Source organism: Varanus komodoensis, unplaced genomic scaffold, assembly GCF_004798865.1.
Source record: "Varanus komodoensis strain SLA01 unplaced genomic scaffold, ASM479886v1 scaffold30, whole genome shotgun sequence".
Taxonomy (NCBI): domain Eukaryota; kingdom Metazoa; phylum Chordata; class Lepidosauria; order Squamata; family Varanidae; genus Varanus; species Varanus komodoensis.
Window position 1 is genome coordinate 10113297 of NW_025335762.1, and position 19663 is coordinate 10132959.

General features: G+C 44.2%; 1 protein-coding gene across 10 annotated transcripts in view; it reads left to right on the forward strand.

The window, feature by feature from the left end:
• Positions 1–19663, forward strand: part of CAMK2B (calcium/calmodulin dependent protein kinase II beta) — a 204059-nt gene that overhangs the window by 175425 nt on the left and 8971 nt on the right. For 9 of the 10 annotated variants that reach the window (XM_044437287.1, XM_044437289.1, XM_044437288.1 and 6 more), the window contains 6 exons: positions 3108–3156; positions 8151–8270; positions 10002–10130; positions 11276–11404; positions 12103–12225; positions 16484–16612. In XM_044437287.1, coding sequence (XP_044293222.1) covers positions 3108–3156; positions 8151–8270; positions 10002–10130; positions 11276–11404; positions 12103–12225; positions 16484–16612 — 679 coding nt within the window. The remainder of the gene's footprint in view (positions 1–3107; positions 3157–8150; positions 8271–10001; positions 10131–11275; positions 11405–12102; positions 12226–16483; positions 16613–19663) is intronic. The other variant, XM_044437296.1, reaches the window with a different exon arrangement.

Consider the following 19663-nt stretch of genomic DNA (forward strand, 5'->3'; position numbering starts at 1 on the left):
TCCAAAACGGGTGAGGGGAGTTGGGGAAAAAGATGCATCCAGAGTGGCTACGGAATTCCAAGAGGGTCAAATTAGCCTGTAAACAATCCTTTGGGCACTTCCTAGATTGTGTGGATGGCATTCAAACATTTTTCCTAACATCTGTGAGAGGAGGCCTGGGAGTCAAAATGAATTCCTGCAGTAATGATGTCCTAAATAAACAAGGAAGCAACACTGAGTGCCCAGGAGCTGAATACCCAGTGTTGAGGGCACCAAGCTTTGATCTATGTGGTGAGCAGAGCAGACTAACCCTAGCAACAGCTGTGAGAAACACTTTTGAGATTAAGGGCAATCTTATAAAAGTTTGGAAGGTATTCCTTCTTTATTTCTGTATATATCTTGTATTAAAGTGTTTTTGGTAGAGTGCCCATTTGCTAGCTCACATGAATAGCTCTTAAAAATAGAGAAAATGTCTGCAGAATTCTGTCCTGTTTGTTTTATTTTAGGTGATATTTGTAGGGAGTGAGTGTATAAACAATTCAATGACTCAGTTGAGATTTGGTGGATGATATTTGTTCAAAGTGTGGATAATGACAATCAGAATTAAGGGTGGCAGAAATATGTGTTGGCACCTGTGTATTCAAAACTCATGTTTCTTGATGTTACATGAGTGAGGATTAGGGAATGTGTGGAGAAAACTGATGGTTTGGAGAAGAAAACTTCATCCTAAGGCTCAATTGGAGGAAATAAGTTTAAAAAACTTCTTGGGGTACATTTGCTGGGAGAATGGGTGGGTTGGAGAAAATTAAACATGCACGTACAGACACACAGCTTTTGTGCTAGATTTCTCCTTATGGTGAAAGTATGGATGGGATCCTCATCTTCTCATAACACCATGGAAGTTTCTCCACGAAGACAAATGCAGGAAGCTCAGGAGGATGCAAGGAGTACCTGCTGTGCCGGACCAAAGATCAGTTTTGCCAGCATCCTGTGGCCTGCAGTGGTTAAACAGATGCTGCTAGAAAGCCCACAAGCAGGACATAAAATAGGCCTTTCCCATTACGGTTCTCCAGCAACTAATATTCTGTGGTAGACCATCTCTGCACCTGCAGACTCTGTATCGCCATCATGACTAATAGCCACTGATATTCCCTGAAGTTGTCTTATTGCCCGCTGAAAGTTCTGCTGGCTGTTACCACGTCCTGTGGCCATCCGTTCCATGAGTCTGTTATGGACCATGTGAAGATGCTGAAAAGAGCTGGTGTCATACCTTTTTAATCTCTCCAGATGCTCTGTTTCACTACCTTCACCTATGATTTATTACTGCTGCATGAAGTCTGACCCAGCTGTTGGGTGAGGTCGAAGGCGAGAGATATATGAACAGTTGCCTCAGCTGGCAGATGCTAAGAGACAGCAGCAAAGGTGTTGGAAGAGAGAGCTGTGTGCCACATGGCCATTCATGTGCTCCTTAAAATAGACTCCTGCCTTTGGGTGAGGTAGAATACGCTGTCCCCTTCACGGGTGTTGGGGGAAAAAAAGACAGCTGCCATCTGGACAATTTTGAACATCGAATGAGAGGGGGAGCCAACTTCTTAGCTTCAGGAATGAAAATGCCTTGGAATAGCCCTGCTCTGCACTGTGCAAAGGCCTGTCTTGGTCTTCTAGTGAAGTAGCAATGGATTACACTTCCTTTTAAGGGAGGAGAGAGGTTATTCACTCATGGCTCCCAAAAGCCTCATGGGCCACGTTCAAACGATTGTCCCAGGCTTCATAAAAAATGGTTTTAGAAGCCATGAATCAGCATCAAGTCTGAGCAGTCACGGGCTGTTTCCTTGGTTTGTTAATGGACTCTGTGCCATAGTTCCCAGGCTGTGTGGTCAGAGTAGGGCGAAGAGAGGCGAGCAGAGAAGTGCTTCACCTCAAATGTCTATGGCGGGATCATAAAATACTGCTTGCTGTCATCAACCATCCAAATGCAGCCACTATAGATAAGGAATTGGAAATGCCACTGTGGATTTTGGTGGAGGTCTTGGATATTTTATTTGCCAACAGCTTGGAGCACGAATGAGAAAAACCCCCATAGCAAAACAGCCTCAGAAAGCACCACCGAGAAACAGCCATTCTCTGCTCGTTGCTACTCAATTTTTTTGGCTGGTGGTGTTGCTCTTCCTACTGCTACTACCACTGTGTGTTCACGTCTGTTAGCACTCCAAAATATTCGTGCATTGAATCCCAACATCCTTTCTTTGGGTGGGGGTTAAGAGAAATATTAGTGATAGCTCTGAGGAATGAGGAATTTGCTTGTTGCCATGCTGTTTAAATTGCCATGCTGTTTAAACCTGCAAATATGGAAGATTGCTGTAGGTACCATGTAAAGGGCAGTCTCCGCTTCAGCTAAAATGCGACTATCTCAAGCTGTTAAGGTCTGTGTGGTCCTCGAGACATACAAGGCAATTGTGGGTCCACTTTTCCTGTTTCTGAGGCATCATTCATGATGGGAACGGCAGGTCCACTTTGTAGCAAGATCTGTGAGCATCACGGGGGCTACAGGTGAGCTTGATGAGCTTTCATTTTCAGAAGCAAGAAAGCAAAAGGGCAAGTGTGTCCCACTTCTGTTTTCCACATTCTGTGTAATTTGTAAACCAATGTTATTTAAAGCCATCTTGCCGGGTGGAGCTATTTTCAAGCAGCCATTTGAAAGGGAAGAGAAATTAGACTTGGTTTTAAAGATTTTTAAAGAAATTAGACTTGGTTTTAAAGATTTTTAAAGAAATTAGACTTGGTTTTAATTTTTTAAATAAAAGATTCTGGTGTATTTTGAAGAAGAGAAAATCCAGGATTTGATAATGCTGAAGGTGCAGATTAAGGCCCTTGTTTTCCCTGCAATGGAAAAAGTAGTTGAGAGATGCTTCTCTTAGAAGCAGAAGAGAGAAGAAAGAGTGGCTGTAATGCTGACTTGTTTGTTAGATGCTGGTCTTTTGAGCTCTCTGTGGTCCCTCTTTTCACCTGTCCAGATGGTTACTTTGGCTGCAAATTCAAGTTCTGTAACGCCTTCTCAGGGACTTATTTCTGGCCAAACCCACTAACATTTTGTTTTCTCCTCCTTCTACCCCTGTATGTTTCCACAGGAATCATCTGACAGCACAAACACCACCATAGAGGATGAGGACACGAAAGGTAACAGCTTTAAAGGGTCAGCCAGATAGACAGCCCATTTCATGTGATGCCAAGCTGGCAAAAGCCCTCCTGACTGTTTGGCATAAATGGATCTTTGGAAGCCGTATACGTCAATGCATGGGAGAAGTGGGGAATGCAGGATTGGGGGGGGGGAGAGAGAGAACCTTTTAGGGAGAATGGTAAGAGAAGAAAACAAAACTGGGATAAATGGAAAAAGGATTCCGTGGGTTTTAAAGTCGTATGCAACGACTTAGAATAGCTATATCCACATATCTCAGTGAACCAGAATTCTGGCAAATCTTTGCTTACCATGAACATGCTGTTGCATTGCAAATCATATATTCCTGGTTATTTTTCTCCATTAGCATGAACAGCTGAATTAACTAGAAAACTAAAGCTTGTCCACACTTGGCAGCCTAGTGTGCTTATCCTAAAGAGGAAGGTTGAAACAAGCACTAGTTTATAGACCTGGCATGTAGAGGGATCAGTAAGCCAAGAACCTGGGTTTGGATGTTACCAGCAGCTTCATGGTACATTGCAGCTTCTCATTTGTTTACTTATTTTGCTATAAACATTTTCAGGGAAGCCAAAGGTAACACGCTCTGAGCTGAGATAATTGTTCTTCTAGTCACTCATAATGTCACTGTGGCTTATTTACATCTTCATGAGAGCAAGTGACCCCAATTCAGATAGGGACCATGGGTTCCTGGAAGGGGGCTTAAGCATTTCCTCCACCTGCTTATCTTGGAATTCCATGTGCTGGGGGAATAAAGTCTCCAGTGGAGTCGGTGGGGGCTTTTTCTCTCCCCTGCCCAACCTCAGGAAAAGTGGAATTTGAGGGGAAAAATAGGTGAGGTTCTCACCCCCTCCTCAAGTATCATGCTTCTGGTTTGATTGTGGGCATTATGTTTTTACAGGAGAGTAAGAAAAGCAATTACATATAGATCCACTATTTTCTGTCTTATCTCTTTGGGATAGCCAGAAACAAAAGAGAGCAGAGATCTTGTATTGTTGTTAATGGTGTAGAAGAGGAGGCCTTTTTTGTCTTTTATTTGAAAGCAAAACAACTATAATAAACAGAGCAAGCTGAAGTAGATAAAATTGCCAAGGGAATTCGATACAGGTCCAACCCGTACAATCAGCCCTCAGAATCTATCCATCAACACTCCATAAAAAAGTAATACAAAAAAAAATCCTTAATCTATGCAGCAGGTCCTCCAATCACTTCAGATCCTCCGCAGCTTTCCCTGTCTTTTTTAAACACCTCAGATCCACTTCTCATGCTGCACATTCCTCTCACAATCTTGAGAGGAATGTGCACCATGCGCCACCAATCCGTTTCTCCATTCTTCGATTGCTGAGGACTCCGGTGGTCTCCATCCAGAACCAGCTGCATTCTTATCTGACATATTCCCTGAAAGGCTCTCTGACAATATATTTTTAAGACTCATGAAAAACTGCTTTGATTCTCTTAAAAGAAAAAAATCAATGCATTAATATCAATTAATATCTTCATTCTGTCTCTAAAACTCAATCTAAGGAGCTCAGACAACTATCTCTGTCATCAGCTCTCCAGGTTTCCAATTCAGATTTCCTTCTCACATTAACTCTTCTCTTCTCTTCTCTTCTCTTCTCTTCTCTTCTCTTCTCTTCTCTTCTCATATTTCTTCATACCTATAACTAAACTGCAATTTGACAGTACAGCTTAAAGCAGAAGAGTTAGAGGAGGAGAGTCAAAAAGACAAAAGGGGAAAAAAAGGAAAAAATACGGGAGGGGGAAGAGAGGGAGAAAGGACAAAAGACAAAAGCGGGTAATGCTAGTTAGTCAGCCATCTGTCAATATTAGAATTATTAGTCCCATTCCATCTGTGTTAAAATATTATTTTGAATTAGTTTATTAAAAAGAGGCATTGTTCCAACTTTCATAGAAAAGGGCATTGACCTCCAGTCTTCTCCAAGGCCAATAGGTGGACCTAATGGTCTTCTCATAGTATATCATGTTTGTTCTTTGTTCTTTAGGATCACTAATTTTTTATTCATAAGGGGAGCCAGGACTAGCAGAAAAACCCCAAGTCCCAGGGAGATAACATTGTTCCTTAGGGCAAATCCTGTGTAGGTTAGATCAAAAACAGCAACAAAAAGACTCCCAGCTTGAACAACCAGCAACGAAAGGGGAGAGAACATCTTTTCTGCTACAGTGAGCTTCAGCCAAGGTCAATTTATAATGTCCAGGATTGTTGAATTAAAACATCAGACAATTTACAGCTGCAAAATTAAGTAGAAGTGTATCCCTTTCAAAGTCCTTTCCAAACAGAGAATCAGAAGTACCTTAAAATCTGGACCACAACCAAAATCATAACCTCAAGTCTCAGCACAGAAAAATGGTGTCCAAAAAGCACCATTGTTGTCCTCCTCAATTCAAAAAACACAATTAAGCATGAAAATTTACCCAGCTAGTATTTTCATACCAAGGTTAGTTTGCAGTATTCGTAATGCTTAGTTCTAGAGTACAGACGTTTAACAGCTTTGCAAATAAGACTCTGTCTGTCAACAAGAGATTATCTGTTTTGGAGTCCCTTCAAAATATGCAAACAAAAATGCCTTAAGAGTTCAAGCTGCAGCAAATTGGTGTGCTGTTCCCTTGGCAAAGAAAATGTCATAATATAAAAAGAATAATAAAACTGAAAGAATGATAAAAAGAAAAGAAAAAGTAAGTGTGGGGAAGGCAGACTCTTTTTTACTGTCTCCAGCATTACCTTCTTAGGCCACCTCAATGAAATCAGAGCTGCAAACAAGTCTTGACACTCACCTGTCATTTAGAGAGGTAAACACCCATCAGGGCAATTTATAATCATCCCAACATGATAAGGCAGAAAGCAGCAACATTCGCTGCTGCTTCATCAAGTCATCATTCCCCTGGAAGTCCGAAGAGGTGGCTTTTACAGGTGTAGCTTGCACTGAAAAAGCTATGCCCCCATCCACAATCTCTCTTTAGCTGTTTATTAATTGTTAAAAATAAAGGAGCTATCTTCCTTTGCTTGGGGTCATCTCTCCCTCTCCCTCTGTGGGCATCTTTCCTTTTTCTTGATAAAGCAACAGAACACACACACACATCCCAGAAGAGAAAAGAGCAGTGGGGCCTTTGCTGTAATTGACCTACGATTGGTCCTCAACCTGCTTCTAGGTCCTGGCCTTTCTGGTGAAGACCAGTGCCATAGCAGGCTGAGACACCTCTTTCAGATTGTGTCATGCAGCTGCTTGGAGTAGCAGGCTGTACGACTTTGGCCCTGGCAGACAAAGCAAATATTGAGGCAGCTGTTTCTGGTTTCTTTCCAGAGGGATTACAGAGCATTGCAAATTGAACAAAGCAAACATTTCCTGTTACTGTGAATATCTTTGCTGTGGAAGTAAAGAAGGGTTCGATGTGTTCCCTTTATGTTCAGAATTGTGTGATAAGTTTTTTGCTTGTTCTGAGGGGAGGGCAAGGGGGCCTTCTCCGTCCAACAGTGTGTTTGTCTACTCAGAAGTTAATTCCCAGGCAGGTGTGCTTTGGAATTGCATCCTGTGTGGGCTCATTTTTGCTCTGCTCCGAAATCACATTTTTGTTTCTAAGTAGTGGAGGTTGTTACATGGCAGCTCTGAGTCTCAGAAAACACTCCCAATAATGCCAGAGGAGGGAAGCCTATTTTCTCTTGAGCAATTGGGCCCAATTTCTTAAATTAGCACAGTGTGGGGCTTCTGTAAGAAGCTGCAGCTCTTTCTCTGGACAAAGATACCTGTGATCAGGCTAGACCTGCATTTTCTAGAATATTGACCTAGTCTGTGCTGCTTCTAGTTACAAGTTCAGGGCTGGTCTGGTCTGGTGGTTCCAGGAAGAATGAAATGCAAGTAGCCTTGCAAGCCAGCATTCACTACAGAGGAATCCTGTCCAGGCTACTAGGAAGTTGCAGGGTTAACACAAAGATGGAGTTGCGTTCTGTGGGCATTTTTTCATGAAGATGAAAATATTTTTTCCAAAGATTAAATTTTAGCCCCACTAAAACTGCATACCAAGAAGGGTGTATGTTTTGGGGAGGACATGTCCTTTGGACACACTGGGGGGAAAACTGGATTGAAAAAGAACAAAAAGAGTAAGGAAGGGCTGGGAAGAGAGAGAAGAGGCAGACTAAGCTGTGAAGGATATGCCAGATAGGGGGGTGGTCAGTGGGGAGAGGGAAAGCGAAGACTCCCGCATCACTCTGGGCTTTCAATAACAAAGACAGCACAAGATTAACTTAATTCTGTTAGGAAGTGCTAACTTACTTATATTCAGATTTTGTCTGATTCAATTTCTGGGTAAGCTTGTAAGTGGCGATGTGATGTTGTTAAATTGGCTTATTTGAATTTTATAACTTCGGAATTTTGAGGTCTTCCCTTCCTGCCCTGAAGGACCCAAAGCATGCCCATGTGCATTCCAGCGGAGCTGCTCTGCAGCTTAGCAGGAATGCAAGGAAAACAAGGTGACTTAACTGCCCGTGTTATTGAACCAGGTAATGGTTAAGAGCCTGAGACGACCGGGCGTCATGGGTTTAAATCTCAGCTTGGCCTTTCACGCATTTGATGATCTTAAGCCAGCCACTGTCTCTTAGCCTCAGTCTTTCCTTCCCATTTGCAAAATGAGGATAACAATACAGGACTAGAATTGCTGGAATAATGGTATAAGAATTGCTTTGAATACATAGGAGAAGCATACAAACACTGTGATTCGTTGTTATTCCCAGTCAAGTCCTCTAGTTAGATGTTGTCCATGCCTCCTATATATATATTTTCCCTCTTTTTGGTTCCATTTCTCCATCCTTCCTTTCCTTCCCGGTTAATGCATATTCTGCTTTCCTGTCCTCTGTCTCCACTTTTCTCCCACCAGAATTGTCACTTTCCTTGGGGACATTTTCTTTCTTTCTTTCATTGTTTTTCTTTGTTCGTTTTCTTTTTCATCTGTCAACCATTCTGCCCAGTTAAGACCACTGATAATGAGCTTGTAAAAAGCCAGGTGAATCTCGGAACAGCCCCTGAACTTTCTCCCAGTCTGCAGTCATCACTGATGCCATCGGCTGCCGCTGCTATTGCTGCTGCTTGTAAGTCACACAGTCCCTGTGTTCCTCACCTCCAGTTTTCACTCGTTGTGGATGATACCTGACGATACCTCTCCCGAGCTGCAGCCCACTTCAGATGTAACTGGAAACAATGCTTCCTGCTACATGGACTTGATCACTCCCCCTCCTTGTCTGCTGTACATCAGGGGAGGGGGTGGAAACCATCATCTTTGAAGGACTGAAATAATCCACTTTGGATTTTAAACCCACCACAGTTCCTGACGACAACTGAACTTGAGAAACTGGTTTGTTTGAACTGGGTGATAAAGTTGTAGGTCAAAATATCTGAAAGGTCTTAAGTTGCCTACCCTTGGTTTGAACTGCCGTTTGAGAAGAAGCTAGATTAGGTTTCAGATCCTGGCTTGATCACAAAGTGTAACTTTCAAAAACCTGTTTCCTGAGTTTGGACATCACAGGGTACTGTGGTTAGTTTAAAACAGAAGCAAAGGGTTTTAATCTCCTCCACTGGTATATAACAGTGGTGGCGAACCTATGGCACGTGTGCCACAGTGGGCAGGCAGAGCCCACTCTGTCGGAATGCGAGCCAAGTCGCCCCAGCATCGCCCCAGCAGCTGAGCATTGGATAACAGCGCACGTAGGGGCCAATGCGCAGGCTCGGAAAGGAGTAGCGGCGCCAGACAATGACGTCACGAGCTGGGGCTCATTAGCCGCGACTCGTCCGAGCTTTCACATGGCCAGTCAGTGCGCTGCCAAGGATATTGCTTGGACTGGCTGTGAGTTGTTTTTTCCAAACAAAAACCTCAGTTTTGGGGTTTTATTGTAGTGTTGGCACTTAGCGATAAATAAGTGGGTTTTGGGTTGCAGTTTGGGCATTCAGTCTCTAAAAGGTTCACCATCATTGGGTGGTGGTTAGAAAAATGAGGTGTCCTGTCTTGATTTTGATACTTGGAATGTGCTTAGAATGTGCAGAAATGATGAGATGTGCAAGAAAAGCTACTCAAGGAAGGCTTTTTCAAAATCCCCCTCTTTTCAATGGAACTTTAGCCTTAGTGCACCAGGGAAGGGTTAGGGCAGTGGTGGTGGTGAACCTATGGCACCCGTGCCACAGTGGGCATGCAGAGCCCTCTCTGTCAGCACGCGAGCCAAGTCACCCCAGCATCTGCATCATTTTACTGAACAAAAACCTCAGTTTTCGGGTTTTATTGTAGTGTTGGCACTTTGTGATAAATAAATGGGTTTTGGGTTGCAGTTTGGACACTCGGTCTCTAAAAGGTTCGCCATCACTGGTATATAAAATAGCAGACAGGGTCCATGACCCTGAGGCCTCTGCATGCTCTATCACATTGTGAGGATGCACGATCACCTGTTACATCTGAGCTCAGCTATGTTCTGGAGAACAAACACAGAAAACAAAACACCCTGACTGCATGAATAAATATTAGAGTTGGAACAAAATTAAGTTAATTCCATTGACCTGAGTCTCATCCTGCCTTGGACCACTGATTTCAATGGGACCTCAGCTTTGTCTATATGGCATTAGTAGCCACGAATGTTTAGGTAAGAGCACAGTTTTTGTGTTGGTTCCTGGTGGGGCAGGGAGATTAGGTGTGACTTTAAAGGACCCTCCTCATTTAATGTTCCTGTTTCCTAACTCATCTTTTCAGTGTTCTTTATTCCCTGGTTCTTTTTCCATTGTATTTGCTTTCTCTTCTTTCTCCCCTTCCCTGTCTTCTCTCACCTGTGCTGTCCCAGCTACCAAACTGTCTGATGTATTAGGCATGGTGAAAAGGGGCTCAGGGCCCCCAGAAGCTGAAGAGCCAACGACTTCAGTCTCTCCACCCTCCACAACTTCAGCTGTTGCAAACCTTTCATCTCCCCAGAGTAAGTAGTGGATAGTTACCCGGGTTTGCAGCACTGAAAAGTTGGTCTGGGTGAAAATTCTAGAGGGTCTCCGTAATCACTTTAGAAGGTCTTCTGAAGAAGACAAATGTTATAGCTTGTTGCATTTGATCTCGCTGGGATCCAGTCAGTGCTGGCTTCAGAGTTTTGAGGGTCCTTGGGCAAGATACCCTCGATGAGCTCTTCTGGTCAACAGGTCTGCCTTCTCGCCACCAGCTGCGACTGCTCCTCTCCCTCTTTCTCGTAATTGCTAACAATTGCTTCCTTAGCAGGAGAGGGTCAGTGGCCTCTCCTGCTTCTTTTGTCAGCATCGCTGTTCCCTGGGCTAGAGCAAAAGGGAGGTGAACCAGCAGGCTGCAATAGTGAAGAGAAGGAGCAGCTTCAGGGCACTCTTGCCTGGTGTGCCCTGTTGGGATGTGAGCCCTTGGCAGATGCCCACTCGTGCCTACCCTTGACACTTACCCTGATTCTAGTCTCCTTTGCTGAAGATGAACAAGTTTTTTTCTGGGGTGGGGCATCCACTAGCAAGGATGGGAGATGTGCTTCACGTTCCTTTAAAAGAGTAGATTGAATTATATAAGGATCAAAAGTCCTGCAACACTAATAATGTTTTCTTTTCCCAATCCTGCATGAAAACATTTCATGTGACAAAATGCTTTGTGTTACTTTTGCAAATGCTTAAAAACAATGGCGACCATGTAGGTGGAATAGAAAAGGAGCAGGGAAATGTCTTATATATGGGCTGCTCTCCTTTGCTAAGCATATTTCACAGAATGAAGTGAGCCATTCAAACACGCAGGTGAGTCTGTATGCAGCATACTCTAGGCTAGGAAGAGCCAGAGAAGAGACTCTTACAGGATGGGAATAAAACGTTAGAGGAATTTCTTTTTAAAAAGAATTAATATGATTCTTTGCTTCCACAAAAAAGGGTTCTAGGGAGAATATTAAGCAGGCTATAATTAAGCTAGGAATGTGTGAATAATATTAGAAGAGCTTTCCCTGTATGTCATTTTGTCCTGATTACATTCTCTACTTAATCTTCCTAATACTTCTCTTTTCCACCCTGCATTTTCAAATTTGTTTCTTTCCCTGTCTTGCCCTCCCTGCTCCCATCTGTCCCACCCCAGCTGCCAAACTCTCTGACGTATTACGCATGGTGAAACGAGGCTCTGGGCAGTCAGGAGCAGAAGACCCAAAGTCTTCCACCACTTTGCCCTTTCCACCTCCTGTTGTTGCAAATGCTCTTCCGCTCCAGTGTAAGTTGCATATGATACGACGGACTGCTGAACAGACTGGCCGCTGAGACATCATACTCACTTCGCCAACTTTGCTTTCACTCACTGCTGTTGGCGTTATTTAACACCACTGGCATTACTTATTTATGACTGTGAGCCGCCCCAAGGCTTCGGCGAATGGGGCGGCATAGAAGTCCAATCAATCAATCAATCAATCAATCAATCAATATGCAGTCCGAAAAGAGGGTGGTAGTTTTAAGAGGTGGTTGTAGGAATCAGGTTTGATCCTGAATACACAACCCTTTATACATGCTGAGAATCTCAAAGGATTTTGCTCACACACATTTGCTCTTAACCTATGTCATTCTCCGGACAAATTATTTACTCCCAAAGAATCCTGAACTCTGCCCGGCCCATCTTTCCTGAGAAGCAACAAATGTAATTGTTTATACGATCATTTATCCAAAGATGAAAAAAAAAAGAACTAGTATTCCCTAATTAATCAAGGGCATTAATCCTCTAATTAATACTTGAAATGTAAGTAAATTAGGCAATTAAAGTCGTTAAGCCACATCCCTCCTTACATGTAAAATGCCATATTCCTTAAGCAAGATCCTTCCTCTAACTTCTTCCTGGTTCTTTATTGTGTATTGGTTTCCCTTTTCTGTTAATTTTTTCTGCTTTGTTTTCTATTCATTCTCTCCCTCGTCTCATCCCAGCTGCCAAACTGTCTGATGTATTAGGCATGGTGAAAAGGGGCTCTGAGACCCCCGATGCTGAAGAGCCAAAGCCCTCCATCCCTCTGCCCAGCCCTTCCTCAGGTGTTGCAAATCCTTTCCAGTGTAAGTAGCAGGTATTGCCTGCATGTACCCAGCGTATCACACACATTCTGCAACGTCCTCTCTATTTTTCACTTCTCTTCCTCTCCTGCATGCACTCACACACTCCAGAAACTCCTTGCATTTAAACAGACGCAGTTCCCCTGAGTGATATGCTACGGGGAGCTTAGCTGCATAATGATTTGAGAAAGATTGTAATCTGGAATTCCTGCGCACACAAGCAGGGAACCCCAGAGTGGTGTAACAACACTTTCTTGCTGAGTCAGGGAAAGCTCAGGCGGGCATTTGATTCTCACTATAGTGAACCATGCATTTTTCATTATTTTTGTGTGACTTACCCATGTTTCACTCTTAAGGGGAAAAACAGCTCTTAGTATAAGTTAACTTAGACCCGGTTATAAAGGCTGATCTAGACAAACACAGCGAGAGCATTCGCAGACTGTGCCATTTAACCTGCATGTATGCCCTAGGCAAAAACAGGCCCATGCAGGAAAAACTACGGTACAACACTAGGGAAGAACCTCAATAAGTGATGGTGGTGGGGCTCATAGGGGGGAAATACTCCATTATGTAATACATCTCTTTCCCCCCACCAGCCAGTTGTATTTCAAATTAGTCCACCAGCTTTCCCAGGCCAACCTTTAACATGTTGACTGTGGAAATAGGTGCAGGGATGGAGCCTGCTTTCCCTAAACTGCAGCGTTCCGAAGTGGATACTTCAGACTCTGGATCTGAACTGTAAGAAGAGGTAGGATCAGAACGCTGATCCAAATTACCAAAGTCTATCAGCTAAGCAGCTGGTGAGAACCAGACTCTCTTTGGTTCAGGGAAAGACATGGTAGAGCAGGGAGGATGGGGGGCGGGGAGGTGTCACTTGCTTAACCCAGTGGTTCAAGGCCATATCAAACGAGCGGGCCAATTGAATGTCCAGCATCTCCATCATTTGTTCCACAAGCAGCATGAACATCCCTGAAAGTGGAGCGAGTTCCATTTGATGAGGAAGGAAGAAGGTGAATTCAAGTTGAAAACACCTTTCTGAAATGCGCAGAACTAATTAAACAATTAGAGGGATCGTTAACTGGATGGATGCTTCTTGCTAACAGCCTTTATATTATCCACTCTGGCTAGCCTAATTTAATAAAAGCCTCTCACCTTAATCTGCATGGAAGGGGAAAGGAGAGGCATGGGGGAAAAGAGAGAACGCTCGTGACAGCCTGAAAGGGATCAACATAAAGATGTAAGAGCGATGCTGGACCAGGCTGAAATTTTATCTAGTCCAGCATTTGTTTACACAGTGGCCATCCAAGTGCTGATGGGAAGCCCATAGCAGGATGGGAGCCCAAGAGCACCCTCCCACCCATGTTTCCCAGCAGCTAGCATACAAATTCATGACTTGGTTATCTGAAGGAGCATCTCCTTCCTGCCCCTTAAGATCTGGATCAGAGGTCCTTCCTCAGGAGCCTTCCTTGAAGGAGATTAAGAGGGTGGTTCCCCAGAGAAGGGCCTTCTCTGGTGGTGCCCTGGTTGCGGAATATGCTCCCCAGAGAGGTTCATCTGGTGCCAACACCTTATTTTTGGCACCTGGCCAAAACCTTTGTATTTCCCCAGTATTTTAAGGGTTAGATTGTGACTATAAGTGGGGTTTTATTGTATAGCATGGATGCTGTGCTCCACTTTGTTTTAGTATAAAACCTGCCCGAGACCACATGGTAGTGGACGGTATACAAAAGTTTTAAATAATTAAATAAAACGTTGCCTCGGATCATGTTGTCATTGTGACAGTTACATGTACTCATGTGTCCACCTTGAAATGCGGGGGGGGGGGGGGGGCTCTTCCCCCAGGAATCTGCCCAATCCCCTTTTAAAGTTATCCAAGGTAGTGGATGTGGGTAAGGCATTTCACGGTTGTGGAAGTTTAATAGGAGGACTTGCTTGGTGCTGGTTCCCATCTATGGAATCACCTCCCCACTGCAACTCAGCTGGCACTGAATCTGTCATCTTTTCAGCATCAGGTTAAGACAGCCCTTTTCTCTGAGGCTTTTAAAGACTTACTTGCCTACCTAGGGACCTGAGGACAACCACCCTTCTCTTTTGCTGTTTCTTGTCTTTCGGAGAGTCAATCTTTTCTTAGGTCTTTTTATTGTCCATTTTTATCCGCTGTTTTTAGCTGTTTAAAACTTTTTGATGGTTTCTGCCCCCACACCCCATTATTTTAATTTTATTCTTAACTGTTTGAACAGTGTCAACTGCCCAGAGAGCTTCAGCTGTGGGGTGGTATAAAAATTAATGATGAAGATGGTAACAGTACTTTAACTATTTGAAGAAGGGCCTCACTTGGTCTGTTCTGAACCTCCTACTGGTCATCTCCACTGGTTGGCCCCAGAGTCTAGTTTTATGATCCCTCCCAGACCCACTTGCTGAGCTCAGGAAAGTCAAGGTGCTGCTGGCAGGGACTGGTGTATTGAAGGAAGGGCAGAGTATGTGCCCCTCCTATGTTAGCCCCTCATTATTTCATACTTGCTAAATTTTGAAACATAAAATGGTTTGATCTGGAAACAGTTCTAAGAAGAGTATTAGTTGTGCTATTATTGGGGTACTTCCAGATGGAGGACTCCCAGTGCTAGGAATTGGAAGGCAAGGCACTGCTCAGTAATCCCTCCCCCTCCCTTAATGGATTTTTCTCATTAAAAATATAACAGAAGAACAGGTAGGAAGACATGAGAAGGCTATGAGTGGAAGTCAATCATATCTAGACCCCCACTGTAAAATTTCGTGAATGAGGCAAGGTGATGGCAAGATGAAACCCTTGTTTGGAAGAACCTCTAATCCATGAAAGAACAACATATCTAGGGTGACCCAGTGCTTGCCCCGCCCCTCAGCATCAAAAAGATGCTCTTATGTTTTTTTTCTAGGCCTCTCTCATTTTCTCTTCACTCTTTCTCTGCATTTTACCATTCTGTTTGTTTTCCCCTCTTTCCTTCTTTCCCATGTGCCATCCTAGTTGCCAAAGTCTGATGTATTAGGCATGGTGGAAAACCCACATCGGATGAGAGTATTAAAGCTATCTGTATTATATGGACTCTTTGAGACATTACTTTTAAATTAACTGTTTGGAAAGCAGAAACAGCCTGAGACAGAAGGGGTCTCCTGGACCATCTAGTTTGACCCCCAGCTCCAACTGGCTCCACTCATGACATGCCTACCATGTGCATGTCCAGCCTATCCTTGAACACCCCCACCGATGGGGCTTCAACCACCTCCTGTGGAAGCCCATTCCATACTCGAGGGGTCCTAACTGTCAGGAAGTGCTTCCTGGCATCCAAATTGAACCTTGGTTCCCTGAGCTTTGCTCCTTCCTGCCCTCCAGAGCTACCCTCTGCTTTCTGCCTGTCATCCATGCCCTAATCCATTGGACAGTGCATTGGTCTATCCCAGAACTCAACCAGGATATCATGCAGCACTTTTGTCAAAGGCCTTGCTGAAATCCAGGTAAACCACATCCACTGCATCCCTTCCATCTAGCCACCTTGAAACCTTGTCATAGAATTCCACTGGGTTTATCTGGCTGGACCTGGTTTTACAGAAGCCATGTTGCATGGCGCCAACCTCCCTTCCCTGTCTAGTTAGTAGAGATTTCCCTATTACAAGCCTTTCCATCATCTTCTCCAGAATGGACGTAAGGGTAACTGCTGTGTAATTCCCCATGCCCCTTCTACTACCCCTGTTGAAGATTGAGGCCACTGATGCCACCCTCCAGTCCTCTGGAACCTCACCCGTTCTCCACAAGGCCTCAAAAATGGAGGCCAGTGGGAGTGAGAATATCCCCACGCTCTCCCAAAGTACCTCTGGGTGTAACTCATCAGGACCGGGCACCTTTGTAACATCCAGTGCCTTGAGGAGCTCCTCGACCTCTAATGAGAGTTAGTGGGATTCTTTGCTGGCCCCTCTCCTTGATCTAATCCAACGATTCACAAAATAGGTGGTTCTGCCCCCCGAGGGCAGTTGAAAGATCTGGGGGACAGTGATGGGTTGTTTTAAATTTGTAGTAGAGCAATAGACTTAGACCAAAAAGAGGTTTGTCCGGAGGTGGGGTGCTACTGTTGTTGCTCAGGAGGAAAGGGGGCAACAGCCTGAATAAGTGGGGGAGTCCACTGATCTGCTCCATTTCTCTACGTTTATTCCTAGCCCTCCCCATGCTCCATCCATTTTTGTTGGTTTATGTTATTTTTCTCTCCATGTTCTTCCATCTGTCTCATGCCAGCTGCCAAGTTGTCTGATGTCCTAACTATGGTGAAACGGGGCTCTGGAGCCCCAGAAGCTGAAGGGCCACAGCCTGCTGTCACCCAGCTTCTCCCACTTCCACTTGTCACAAACCCTCTGCCTTCAGATCGTAAGTAGCAAGGACTCTCATGGTCTGCAGACGGGTCTTGCTTGTTCTATTCGGTCAGTTCTGTTCCCTTTACTACACTGTAGGTGTGAAATAACAACCGAATGGAGCCTTACATGCAAACCTCGGCCCCTCGCCAGGCTGAGATGAATGCAGGCTAACAGCAAGAGTACATTACATGCACCTCACAGCCAAATGATGCAGGTTGTGTTGTAGATGGTTTGCCTAACGCAAAAGCTTTCTTGGTAAAAAAAAGAAAAAGTGTTGTATTTGTGGCAGATCCCGGACATTGCAGCCACTGATGCATGATGCGCTTGCTGTGTATTTAACGAAATCTAGATAGCACATTAAAATAGCTGTTTGTGTGGCCTCAAGCTCTGGACGTGCACAGCTTCTTCACTGCACCTGGTAGCAACTGCAGGGGAAATGAAAAAGCGCTTTATTTTCTCCATGGGATGGTGAGTCACAAGCTCACCGTGTCTGTCTCATTGGGCTGAACTGTCTTCCAATGCTGAAAAATGGGAGGCTGTGGCAGCAGTGTAGGTTTACAAGACAGCATAACAGCTTGGCCTTTTGCAGCTGGAGGGAGCCACTGGCAAACGGGAGCTCCGATGCCAGAGAAATAGCGCTAGAGCAGGGCATAGAAAGAACAGCGGGGAAGCAGGGATGGCCAGCAAGCTCTCAGGTAAGAACTGGCAACGAGTGGAAAGTTAAAGAAAAGGCATTTGTTTTTTCCCTTGGGAGGCTGGTTTGCCCACCAGGAGAAATATACGGCAAGATGCAGGCTTCAGTGATAGTGCAACTTTAAGATCACATGAATTTACATTACATAGTTTAACTATGCATGTTAAACTATGCAACAGAAGAAGAACCTATGCATGTTGGTTTGAAATAAGTTCTCAGATAAGGAGTTGAATGGAGCTTACTCCTAAGCAAAGTGCGCACAGAATTCCAGCCTTTTCCTGTGTGCATTGTTCATTCTAATTCATATTAGTGGCTCTGGGCATAGATGTGTGCAGGATGCGATGGGTATGAATAAGGAAGGGGAAAGCATCGTTGTATATATGCACCCTGGAATGGGATACAGAGGAGTGAAAGCCAATAGAAGGAAGGATCTTGGCAGCAGTGAAAAGGAAGCAGCCCATTAAACTTATAACAAAATGGTTTGCTCAGTTCACTAATTTCCTCCCAATCTGTATGGTATGTTTCCCATCACCATTTACTCTATGTCATTTTGTAACTTACCTGCAGAGCTTTTGCAGGGCCGGGGCATCTCATAGCATATAGAATTGTACAGCACTAGCTCCTTTGCAGACTGTCGTGCATGCAGCTGTATAAATCGTTGTGTTAATTGTGTTATGTTAAGGGCCTTTATTGTTCAAGCAGTGGGAAAGGGTAGAACTTGGACTAGGAACCTTCCCCAACTAGAAGAGATTAGGAGTGCCCCATGATTCATTCTCCTGAATGTTTAAAAATGGTAAACATAAAAGCGATACAGTGGGGAGTGGGTCAGATCAGTATTTCTATGCTGAGGGAAAGAGTTGACCTTTTCTCTCTGCATTGTTTTCCTGGTTTAAATTGCTTCCTCCACCCATTTGCTATTTGGCCTATAGCACACCTAATATGATAAGTGGTAAGATACAAGTCTGCGTTCATTTTCCAATATAAATCACAACTTATGCTGGAATTGCAACCCATGAAAGCTGCTGGAAGGCTAAACTACATGCTATACGAAGTATATAGTGTACAGATAAGTGTTCAAGAGCAGCAAACTGGCAATTTGGAACTACCTTCCTTTTGCTCATTGGCATGCTCATTGTCTTCCTTTACATGCACAGTTAGTTTTAGAAACATGACCTCAGTTGCAATTTAGGCTCAGACCGGAGCATTTCCACGGTCTCCCCAGGATGAAAGTGGCTGTCTGCATTTGTGCCATGTCTGTAATCTAATATTTTACAATGGGAACAGGAGACCTAACTGAGGGCATGTTCATGCCTGAGAATGAAATTAAGAACCAAATGAGAAAAAAAGGACCTTAGTGATGTTTATACATGAAGGGACTGATCAGAGAGAGCCCATGTCTGTAAACATCTCTGGATTAGTTTTGTTGCAAGCCGGGGAGACGCAGAACAAGGGAAATTAAAAAAGTGGTACGACGATGGAGAATTACTTGAAGGCCATTTTGAAGGATTCACAGATGAGTGAATCCTAAAGAGGGAATTCCTAAAGATTCCAGAGATGGGTTTTTTCCCCAGTAGATCACTGGGAGCAGCAGTGCAGTCTCAACAGTATTACTAGAACATGAATCCCATGACATTCAGTGGGAATTACTCCCACAAAAGAGTGCGTAAGATTGCCGCCTTAAGAACTGTAGAGGAACTGATCCAACTGGTCCCACGCAGACTAACTAGATGCTTTGGGGAAGCACACCAGGAAGTCACAAAGCCACTCGCCCTTTGCCACGTGTTACTCCCCAGAAACTGGTACGAAAGGCGTGGAAGTTTTGTAGCCAGGCTGGGGAACCTTTTTCAGCCTGGGGACAACATGGCGTCTCATGTAGCAGGGCCATCAGGTGGCCCCATTGCGATTGCCGAGACCTTATTTGCTCTCACTCTGTCACATCCCACTGCATTTAGACTTTTTAAAGCTTCCACTGGTGACAATGGAGGCTGCTTAAAGTTTCCTTTCAACATGGGGAGTAGGAGAGGAAAACACTTCATCTCTAATTTCTGACTGGGGACCTTTCATGAGCCAGATTCAGTCTGCAGGCTGGAATTCCATGTCCCTCCATAATGACTGCACTAGCCTTTGATAGCCAAAAAGGAAGATAACCAACTGAGCCTAGGTGAGAACAATGTCCTGAGACTCACTCCTCTTAACTCAGTGTGAACCGAAGCAAGCAAGTCTGAACTCGAGACCTGCCCAGTGGAATGTTGCCGAAAACATTGGTTCAAAAGAAGAATCATGTGTTTGAAAAGCTTCCCAGGGAGTTGTAATGTTTAAGTATCGTAGGGCCAGCTTTAGAGAAGGGAGTTCACAGCATCTTTTTTCTCG